The following is an 11878-nucleotide window of genomic DNA, read 5'->3' on the forward strand; positions in this document are numbered from 1 at the left end:
ATAGTAACGGAGAGAATTAGTCAAGTGGTCATGTGCACTTGGATTAGGCAAATATGCTCTCTTCTGAACTTTGTCAGTGATGTTTTACATTTCTATCAGCTATAAAGATAATGGCAGTAATAAATGAGAAGGTGATGGCATTTTACATTCAAAAGTTCCAAAGGTTAGCTTCGCTGTGATGTCTATAAAAAACACAGTTTAATTCCATAAGTCAGGCTCAGAAGAGGAATTTGAGACTATTTTTATTTTATATGTCTTTGATTTGGTAACACTGACACTTGATTATTCAGTTCTTACATGTAAACTTTACTAGTTAACAGGGACTACTGCAGCAATTATTCTGATTGGTTACATAAAGTGTTGTGATTTAAAGCTGCTGTAATCACCACATTTATTTATGCAGTATTTTAAATCAGCACACAAAATGGTTATTTCACTCATCTCACCCAGCTTTCTTACTTCCATGCTGTGGTTTCAGTGTTTTCGGGCTCATCGGTTTTGTGGTTTGGCTGTGCAACTTTATACCACTGTTATCAGTCATTATCTCACTGGACTCATCTACCATCCTTTTCATTTGGAAAGCTTTATTTCCTTTTTTTTGTTTTAGAAAAGGTGTAGAAATCATCTGGAATAAAAGATCCAGAAATCCTGACCTTACGAGCATCCCTTGAAATGAAAACACATGCTAATGCTGTGAAATTAGGCCATAATATATTCTTTTAATACCTTTCCTCTGTCCACAGTTTAGGTTCTTTTGCCATCAATCAGTGCTGCTTTCAATGTACTTGGTAAAACTTACACATGGGCACATAGTATGTGTGATTTTTTTTTTTGAACGTAGCTGTTGGCCAGTTTGAAACAATACAGTACAACAGGAGTAGTTGAGCCCCTGCTGTTTGCAAAAGCTGAGTTGTTGATTGCAAATTGTTTGAAAGGATCAGTTTGTGTGGATTACAGCAACACTAAGCAGAACCTGTGATGGGATCAAGAAATAAGAGGGAGAGCAAAGTCTTCTTTTTGTCATCTACATACCTTGTTGCTGTTTAACACTTATTATGTATTTGTTCTTTGCAGCCCACCAGAACCGCGTGTCAGATATGGTCTTCTCCCTGGAGAGTGAGTGGGTGGTGAGTACCGGCCATGATAAGAGCGTGAGCTGGATGTGCACCCAGAGTGGCAGCATGCTGGGGAGACACTACTTCACTGCATGGGCCTCATGCCTGCAGTATCCTTTATCCACCGGTGTTTGTGCTGCATCTAGAGTACAGTAACATGTAAAGCCGGTTCAAGTCTTGACTCCTCGCTCAGATACGATCAAGAGACGCAGCACGCCTTCGTAGGCGACCACTCAGGACAGATCACTCTGCTGAAGCTGGAGAGGCAGACGTACTCCACCATCACTACACTGAAGGGTCATGAAGGTAAAGGCATACACGATACACATAAATGTCGCTTCCTTGATAAACAGGCACCAAATACCAACATTTATGTAAGTAAGTAGGTAAAATTTTATTTATATAGCACCTTTATAGATAAAAAGATCACAAAGTGCTTCACAAAGAGATGACAGAGTATAAAACAGAAACAGACAAATGCAGCAATTAAATACATGATTCCTGCCTTCTTTCTTGTTAGAGCTATTTTTTTTTCCTCCCAATTTCTCATATGTGATGATATTCTCTTGAGGTGCTTCTTGTTTGTAACTTTTTAGGGGAGTTCTGGGGTTATCTCTCATTAATATGCATCCGCAAGCTTAAAGAGCATCTTGCAGTCTGGAGATCTCGGTGGATAAACGTATAGATAAATGAAGCGATAACTATATTGACTAGATTTTCTAGTCTATATACGTACATGTATGTACCTAAAATAACATTTAAAGTCATTCATTGTAACAGAACTTAGACCACTCATCAAAAAACACAGAACTTTCATGTAACAGAAGTGTGGTTGAGATTTTGAAAATGTAAATCACAACCATACAATTATTAACTTGTTAGGCATTAAGGAGACCTGGATCAGGAGAAATACAGTGGAACCCCGGCTGACGAAGACCCCATTTAACGAAAAAATTCAAGTTACGAAGGCACTTATTATTTTTGCCCGTGGTACGACAAAATGCCCGTGTAACGAAATCTGTTTGCGAAATGCGTTTCGCTGTTCCACGTAAAAGACATATTGTTGTTGCAGTGCGCTATTTCGTGTGCTTTTCGTTTGCAATTAGCCTATCATTCATTCATAATGGGGCCGGCATAAGACATAAATATGAGCGAGTTTTAAAAAAAATGTATATACTATATATGTACTATAAGGTTAGTGCTCGTATATTGGGATATAACAGTATTGTATTGAGTATAAATGCTATACAGAAACTAAAACGTCAGTATCAGCTCTTATTGATTCACATTATTTAATTCGTGATACCCACTAATTTGGAAGTTATCAAACCAAAAGGAAATCGACTTATGGCGAACAGTTGGTGTTTTTCTTGAGTGGAATCTCTCATCAATCACAAACCGTTGGCCGCCCCGGCACCAGTACAAGAAGCTGCTCCTGGAGGTGTAAGTGACGCAGCTGCTTTCACAGAAGGAACTGCACCAGCTGTCAGTATCACACAGGCCTGGCTTCAAAATCCCCTCCAGAACTCACATCATATCACCAGGAATGTAATCTTCCTGTTCTATGACAGCTGCAGCCGGCACAAAAACAAGTTCCATTTCTCTTCCTATCAGGAAAACTGGCCTTGATGGGGGCCCGGACACACAATAATTCACTGTGATTACTTATGCTTAAAACACCAGTGAACTGAGCTTAAGTCAGTTCACTTTTATTTACATAGTGCCAAATAACAACAAAAACAGGCACAGGTAAAGACCAAACAATCAGATGACCCCCTATGAGCAAGCACTTGGCAAAAGTGGGAAGGAAAAACTCCCTTTTAACAGGAAGAAACCTCCAGCAGAACCAGACAATCAGATCCCGCTGCTAAACACAAAATGGGGGGAAAAAAAACATGAAAATCACAGACTAAACTGTCAGCAGCTGTTTGTGGAGCTGCATTGTTTGTGCCATCTTGAGTTTTGACCTGTTGTTGCATCATGTTTTCTTTCAGTCCACTCAGAAACAATCACAAGAAACATGTCTGCTCATAGCAGGCGGGTAAACAGAACGCTCAACATAGTTTAAAAAAAACCAGAAGTGGCACTAACAGAAGATGTAAAGACGTCATAGTTTACAGCACTACTGCTGCTGTTTGCCTTTAAGAGGCAAAATTCATCATGTCGAGTATAGCACTAAGCTGCAAAAGGCAGACCTTTCTTTCTCTTTTCGGCAGCAGTTTTGTTTTGGCTGATGATGATGATGATGATGGTGTTGGTGGAAAGTGCCATCTCACTTGCTGCTCTACAGGTTCCTGTAACTGCTTGTTTTAGTTGAGGCTTGGCAGCTGCAATGTTTTCATGCTCATCAGAACCACTCAGTGGCCACTTGAGGCTTTTTAGATGGGAGAATGACTCAGTTTGTATCAAGATGCAAATGCAAACGATGGGTGACTCAGATGAGATTTGCAGTCAAGGGGTTCAGTGTCCTTGTAGCTATGCCAAGAAAATGGATCGCACAACACATTTGAACTGCCGGGATACTTGGCCGTGTGAGTCAAACACTTCCCTGTGTTCTTCTTTGGGTTTTTGATAACCAGGCACTGAGTAAAATATGTGATCCTTTCAGATCTAACAGCCTGTTTTTTGTTTTTTCTCTTTTTGATTTTATTCTAACCTCAAAGATGTTGCCTGTGGTATAGCCAGGTGGAACAGGCAAATCACGAGATTTTAGAAAACCTAAAAATACAAACGCTTACACTACACCAGTCTGAATCTTGTTACCACTCTCTTTGATCTGCACCTGTGCTCTGGTGCTCATGGTTACACATGGTAATTGGACAGATGGTGATACATATTAATAGGTGTGCGGTGCTGGGCTCCAACTGTGCACAAGCCCCAAATATTTAATGGAGATTATGTTCCATTAAAATTGGAAAAGACAACATAAAGGTCAGACGTAATGTCAGAGTCATCGCTGATATCACTGGTGTTAAAAGTTGCTCTGTATGACTTTCATTTGGCTCAATAGCACAGAAATATGTAATATGTTATAGTGGTAGTGCGTGGTTATTAGACAAAATAATTCAGTTATAGCTGGAGTCATTAAGAGAGTCGTGCTGTAAAGTGTTACTTAGAACTGGCTGCGTTTCTCCCAGCAGGCACTGGGTGGAGCCAGCAGATCGCACCATGATCCTGTATCCCATTGAGCTCCTGACAGAAGATGGAAACACATGTAATGAGTCTGTTTTCTTTTGCATCCAGGTAGTGTAGCAGCGCTGTGGTGGGACCCAGTCCAGAGGCTGCTCTTCTCAGGGGCCTCCGACCACAGTGTCATTATGTGGGACATCGGAGGCCGCAAAGGACGAACGCTGCTCTTGCAGGGGCATCAGTAAGTTATCGAGTGTTGTTACATTCTTGCACAAGTGCCCAGTTTGGTCTCATTCTGTTTTTTGTCAGAGATGTAGGAACTTAAAAGTGAGTTTGCAAAATGGTATGTTGATATGTGACTGATTCCTCAGGAAAAAAAACACGTCCCTGCTTTTATCCTTTTCACAGCAGTGTCTATGTGCAGTACATTCTGTAACACCGCATCCTCTTGTCAAAGGCAGGTCTCGCCTAGTGTCAGTAGCAGCTGTCCCCAGGCACTGACTGTCACCATTTTTATCTCTGGTCTTCATCCATATTTTACCACCTCCCAGTTACAGGAATTATCCACAAAGCCCATGTACATTAATGCATATCAGAGCCAGTCTCAAAAGACCCCGTTGTTCCCTGTCAGGATTTGCAGGCATTTATCTCTCAGACACCCATAAACTGAGAGTTAGGACACACTACAGGTCTTAAACTCAGTTGTGGATCTGTATCTTTTTTTTTTTTTTTTCTTATCCTGTCCTCCAGTTTACTTGTATATCAATGTCGACCTGTTCTGCTTATTGAAGGTTTCCACACACAGCTTATACTTGGCCGTGGTGCAGCCTTCAGTTCATACACTCTGTGAAGCAAGCTGTTTTAGTTCTCTTCCTTTCCCTCTAAGCCAACTTTCATCTGATTGGCTGGCGTTCACAAGCAAACGGTTGAACAGCAAGTGAGGCTGTTGTCATCGTACCTTGAGATGAACATATCCCTTGTCAGTGACATCAGTCATATACAAGAGTAGTAAAAAAGAAATCAAGCCATAAGGTTTCAGTCTGAAGCCTGAGCTGATGGCCACATTTAATAAGGGCATTCAGCACTAAATAACAAAAGTTGGAATAAACTTTTTAGTCTTAATCTAAAGTCAAAATTTTAACCTTAAGCGTGTTTAGTCTTTAGTTTATTTACTGTAGGAAAAGGATTATTAAATTTGTGACCACTAGGGAGCAAAATACATTAAAATAGCTGACAGAAACATATAGAAACACTGTGAATTTATTTGTGCATCAACAGACTGAAATTTCAAAATCGTTTCCACTGGTGTTTCTGTCCACCAGGTGAACCCTTGTCCACTATGCACCCTCCCCTTTAAACTCAGTTTTGGGTTTAGCCCATGAAAGTTTTTACTGTACAGTGTTCAGTTTCACATCTTTTTCACTGGAAACAGCTGCCTGTGGGTGCCAGAAAGGGACTGAGTTTTAAGCTGTCATCACTCTGTGTGGAAAAAGCTTTAAAAATGATTTAAACATGCCCTGTCATCCTAAGAGGGAACTGCTGCTTCTCTTTAGGGCCATCACGGGACTTAAAGTGTGGTCATTTTGCAATCACGGACAGAGAAATAGCCATTATATCAACTGGATATTTCTTAACCATTGAGTTAATGAGCATGATAAATGAGAGTTGTTAAGATATGTATTGTCTTGTCTGTATCTTTGACTCCTTTAGCGAGCGCGTTCAGGCTCTACGTTACCTCCAGTTGACCAGGCAGTTGGTGTCATGCTCCGCTGATGGAGGCATTGCAGTGTGGAACATGGACACGCAGAGAGAAGAGGTTTGAATGATTAGCCAGTTTTCTCTGTGTGCACTGTTTTAGTATTAGATTGTTGCTATCAGTGGTAAAGAGTTTAGTCGCTCCTTTGTATTTTCATCTTAGTCCTTGTGTGAATGCTCGAGTGTCTGCATGTTTAATGTTAGCCTTCGAGTCTGTCTGTCTGCAGGCGCCTCAGTGGTTAGACAGCGACTCTTGTCAGAAGTGTGAGCAGCCTTTCTTCTGGAATATCAAACAGATGTGGGACACTAAGACCCTGGGACTTAGACAGGTAGGTTACTCATGCCTGTGTCCTTAGCATTTTGATGTTCTCATTATTAGTCACAATGTGATATGAGCTTGTTTCCTGTGTGCAGCACCACTGCAGGAAGTGCGGCAAGGCCGTGTGTGGAAAATGTAGCTCCAAACGCTCTACGTTTCCAATCATGGGCTTTGAGTTCCCGGTGCGGGTGTGTGACGCCTGCTTTGAAACCATCAAAGAAGAAGAGTGAGTTTAATTTTGTGTAGTATTTAGTCACGTTATATAACCCCTTTACCAGATTAGTGAGAACAACTCTAATGAAATGCTGTCATTGTGTGTGCAGTCGAACACCGCTGGCCACGTTCCACGAGGGGAAACACAACATCGCTCACATGGACATGGATCCATCGAGAGGCCTGATGGTCACTTGTGGAAGTGACCGCATTGTTAAGGTCAACAACAGTTCTTTGATACCAGATAATTCATGCATGTGAGCAGGCTGTGTTAAGCACAGAGCCGCTGAAGCAAAATGCAAACCAAAACAAATCAAGCCCACAATCTAGCTTTACCTATTTTTTTGTATATGAAAACAGGGATATTTACAGGCAGTCTTATAAAACCTTTCAGCATTATAAAAAGCAGCACGATAAACTTTTTTTAATCTGAACTAGAGCCTTAAAAATATCATTAAAAAACTGCTTTTATTTGGACTCCTGATTTGACACATCCACTAAAACCAGCACTGCATGTGACATCGTACAGATCTGTCATGTTCATCCTCCTTCTGAAACAGATCTCAGTTAAATCTGAAAAACCTTATATCATAATCTGTATGTAAACGATGGAGATGGCCACCATGACATCACCCATTGTTTCACGGACTACCTCTCTGAGTTTGGTATTTTGGACATCTTGCTTTTTGAAACTGGACATGACCATATTTGTATGGTAGAACTGCGAATTATTAGCTAATGGTGGGGGTGGCTAATTAGCTTGATTAGCAACAGCAACACATAATATACTAAAATATTAATGATTGTAATTAATATTGTGCAGCAATTTGTACACTATTGTGTTGCACTGTTGTATTTACTAATAGTATTGTATGATATATGCATTGTCCAATAGCTGAGAGAGCAGTATATATACTGTAAACCTGAGAATGACTAAAATAACAACAAATTTGACTTGGCTTATGAAAAAGAAACCAATGCCAGATACATGCTGCCTAGCTGTAACTTAAGTAATCCCATCAGTTTTGACTACCATTGTAGAAAGCAAATGATAGCTATAAATCTCTGCATTTTGGCATGAAATTTTTTATATTTGGCTAAAATTAGTACCACATTATACATAACTTACTGTCATGGGTGGTGTTAGCTGGCAAAGGTTTTTGGTAAGCCACTAGGATTTCCACACCCCTTTGCTAGCGGTAATATTCGCAAGGCAGATGTGGTTAGCCAGCAAGCTGGGACATACCTACGCTACATAAATTAAATGACGGTTACTAATTTTGCCAATCTGAAGCAATTCCTCTATAAATTGAATGTCTGAATAGCTTACGTAAAACGTGCTCTCTTCTGAGTAATGTTAGCTTACCATTTCTTGGTATTTGTTATTATTGCATTCCATTTCTAAGCTACTGTTTACTAATGTTGCTCACTGTTGATGCCGAGATTGGAAGAGAGGCATTGAGCCAAGGCACTTGGAAACATGTTTTAATTTTCAAGAAAAAAAAGAAGAAAAGAAAACCCTTTAATTTCTCTGGTTTTAGATTCTTATTAGTAAACATTTGGAACTTTTTTGTCATATGTGATGATAATAATGCAATCAAAGCTTTAGAAAGTTTAAAAATCCATGTTTTCACTTCTTGCATATATTGTCTGAACATTTTTGAATATCTGCCTTGCTTGAAAACCTTCAAGCCTGTTGCCTTGGGTGTTGTGTACACTGTTGTGGCGTTTGTGTTGTTTCATGTTTTCCTTACTTCACATCCACATTTATCTGTCCTGACATTCTTGTTGGCTGTTTGTCTCCACAGATATGGGATATGACACAGGTGGTTGGCTGTAGCTTAGCAACAGGCTTCTCCCCACGCTGATTGGCCAAGGCCTCTACACAGTGTCCCCACTGGCCCTTCACTTGCTCCGCCCATTCTTCTAATGTCATGGAAACCCCTCTGTACAGTACATCTCCCCTTCACGCCTGAGATCTTCAGCTGCAGCCAGGCCTATGCTCGGTGAACGTGTGCGTGCGTGTGCATGTGTGTGTGCAGCCCTCCACATTTTTTTTTTGCTTCTCATAACAATCTTTTCTTTAATTTCACCATCAGTCTTACATCAGACTGTGTTTGACTGATTTGATGCTCTGATCTGAAACGCAACCCTAAGCACAACGAGGGCTGTGTACGTGTACATGTGTGCATGTGTTCTAACTGGTTCTCCTAAGAGATGAATGGTATTGATATCAGTGTTTACATTCAAGTATATCTGATTGCTTCTTTTGACAAAGGTCCTTCTTTTTCCTTTTTCTTTTTTCTTGGCCTTGCATTGTATGTGTTTCACTAAATCACTGACTAGCCATTCCTGTAAAAACTTTTCTTGCTTATTAGTGTGGCCCACAAACTGCATATCACAGCATACCATCTGTATATAGCCCTGTGTCACGTGTGTGGAGGTGGATGCTTGAAATGACTCTCTCTGTCTCTGATTCCTTTCACTAGTTGGCCTTAAATCACTCTCAGGAGGTTTTACATCAGTAGGTTGTCACTAGGCGGGGCTCTGTTGATGTCAGTTGTACCTTAAATAAATGTGTAATGTGAGAATCAATAGAACAGGCGCTTCCCTGAAGGATGAAGGAAATCTCTTGATAAAATATCTCCCAGGGGATTTGATGCAGCTGTGTGACATCAGTGACCAAGCTTCTGCCTCATTGTCTCAGGTGAAGGATGGAAGAGTTGGAAACATTCATACAAACGGGTGCCGACAGCCACAAAGTCCTGTCGCCACCATTCTGAGGAGCTGCGTTACCCTTTGAGATGTGATTAGCATTAGCTTTGTAGGTTAAATTCCCTAACGTCATGCTGGTGCAAATGAGTTTTTCAAAAAGCACAGCAGCATGCCACCTCTTAGATATGCGTCGCTTTCTTTGGAAAATATTTAAAATTGTGGTGTAAAAATTGATTTCCTGCCACCACAAATGCTCTTAGGTACTAGACAGGTACTCTAAACTAATGTAGCACTTAATGCTGACGTGCTGAATTTGTCTCCAGCTAAATTGAGGTACAGCTGAGCGCTGCCTGCGTTCCTTCAAAAGCCTTAAAGAGAGAAGGACACAAAGCCTTTTTAAATGGTTTGCCAGTGCTTATGACTGTTCACTCACGCTCACTCTCATGCACTCATGTCATCACAAAGCTCTCGTTTCCTCTCACCCTTTTTTATTTTTTTCTGTGTCCCAGATTAAACACAGATGTGCATCTGTACATCAAGGTTGTCTCATAACGTTCTCAGCACTGCACTTACTTGCACAATGCGTGCTTTTTGAATTAAAGAAAACATTTTTTGGTAAGTTCACCTGTGGGAGTAACGATAGCTTAATTCCATGTAGCGTCCTTGTAAATAGCGGCTAATACCCCCTAATGTCAGACTAACGCTTGCCTTATTGTAAGTGGACAAATGAACATTATGTTGGAACTCTTGATTTCAAAATGTACTCACATTCCAGTTTTTTGTTTATGTAGTGTATATTTATATTTGTAGTAAAGTATTTATCAGTTATCAGTGTAAATGGATCCTTAGTTTTCTTTATTTCCCTTGGCATAAATGACAAACTAGACCTTCAGTAAAGCACATGCAAACTGGCTAATGTTGAAATGATCTGTGGTGTTGGATCATGTAGTATTTTACATGGCTACATGAATGGAGATTGGTTTGTTTGGGATGATTGTTATAGCAAAATAATGTATGATTTACATGCCACACAATGCTGTACTTGGGGTTAGACTGATAGCTGACAATAATATAAAGCTTTACAGGAAGGGTCATTTATTTTTTAATGTCAGCATACGTGTTGGGTTCTTTTGAAATTTATTTCTTGACAAAGTGGACACAGAAGCTCTGGTATAAAACATGACTTAAAATTTGTGCACTTATTAAAAAAATAATATTATTAAAGCTGCGTATTTGTATTTTGTAACTGGCAGGAGTCCAGCTGAGAGGAGAAGAGTCCATAGTTAAAACATTAATGGGCGCTTTAAAATAAAACTACGGTGGCCCTGAGAGGTCAAACACATATACTTAAGGAAACACCAGCAAATGGTAAAATGTCTATTTGACATTAAGGACTCACACAAAACTCAATGGAAGTTGGAGGGGGGGGGAAAGAATGTCACAAAAATGAAATGTTTTTAGGGACACAGTTATGTGACGGAACAGCTGCGGAAGTAAAAGGTTTGTTCTGAGAGACGCTTAAAATCTGTGACCTGAGGAAAAAAATGAGGGGCAGTATGTGTTTTAATCACATGATTCATAAAATACTGTAGATACATGTTTGCTTTTAGCTATTTACTGTTTGTCACCTCCACAGCTGGTCCGTCTCCCCAAAAACACTTTTTTTGCGTTTCTGTTGTTTTGTGAGGTTGGTTTTCTATTTTTTTTTTTTTTTTTTTTAACTTTTTGCATGTTTTTTCTTCTTCTGTTGTATTTTCTGCGCTTTTGCAGCGGTTTTCTCTTTTCCGGTGTTTTCTTAGGTTGCTGTGCCTTTTGACCTAGTGAACAACACTGGCACGTTGCTGACGGTATAATCCAAACTTTATGCCCTAATGTAATTTTTTTTTTAAAGGGGGGCGGGGGGTGCTAAAGAAAATTACCCAAACTTTTGTCACAACTGCAGAAATAAGCTATAGAGACCAAAACCATTTCTTATTACCAGGAATGAACATGTTTATTTCTGCTGTAAAGTTGCCCATTCCTACATGGGGGTCTGTGAGGACAGAGCCTGCCTCAAGTAACCATTTGAAGAACTGGTTTCCTTTTTTTTTTTTTTTTTTTTTTTTTTTTTTTTTTCCCAGCCTTGGGGTTTTTCTGCTTCCAATTGAGTTGTTATTAATGTGATAATATCAGTGCAGCTTAAACGTGTATTCGCTTGTTACCAAGGCTGTTGTTATCTGAGCCTCTGTGGTATCAGAAATGGGCAGCTGCAGCTGGCTGATAAGCAGTTGGTCAATACTGGCAGACTGCTCTTTCAGTCCTACCCCAAAGTATTGTTAGGAAAAAATACACTCACACCACCATGATTCATTAGGGATCAACAGGGTTGATGGCGCTGCTGCTGTACAATTAGGAGTCAGTGCTCTACTTTCATTAAAGTCTCCTCCAGTCATTAATTCTTATCATGTCTTATGTCAGACCCACGGCAGATGGATGTTAATGGTATGAGAAACTTTGAGAAACTGGATTCTTTGTTTGCAGAAATGGCTAACAAAGTAGATTTTCAACATTGTCTGCCAGTGCCCAGAAGGAAGCTGTGTTTTTTTGGGGGGGGTTGTTGTTTTTTTTCATCCTGTGGTTAATGTCTTAGTTC

The 11878-nt window shown here is 40.1% G+C and overlaps 1 protein-coding gene across 1 annotated transcript; it reads left to right on the plus strand.

Annotated features, from left to right (window-relative positions):
• The first annotated feature begins 1040 nt into the window (after window positions 1-1040).
• Window positions 1041-11794, plus strand: wdfy1 (WD repeat and FYVE domain containing 1). The gene is made up of 8 exons (XM_019345064.2): window positions 1041-1225; window positions 1309-1421; window positions 4359-4485; window positions 5955-6060; window positions 6227-6328; window positions 6414-6544; window positions 6642-6750; window positions 8340-11794. The coding sequence occupies exons 1-8, from the start codon at window positions 1056-1058 to the stop codon at window positions 8397-8399; spliced, it is 918 nt and encodes a 305-aa protein (XP_019200609.1). The 5' UTR covers window positions 1041-1055; the 3' UTR covers window positions 8400-11794.
• The last annotated feature ends 84 nt before the right edge of the window (window positions 11795-11878 follow it).

Source organism: Oreochromis niloticus, linkage group LG14, assembly GCF_001858045.2.
Source record: "Oreochromis niloticus isolate F11D_XX linkage group LG14, O_niloticus_UMD_NMBU, whole genome shotgun sequence".
Taxonomy (NCBI): Eukaryota; Metazoa; Chordata; class Actinopteri; order Cichliformes; family Cichlidae; genus Oreochromis; species Oreochromis niloticus.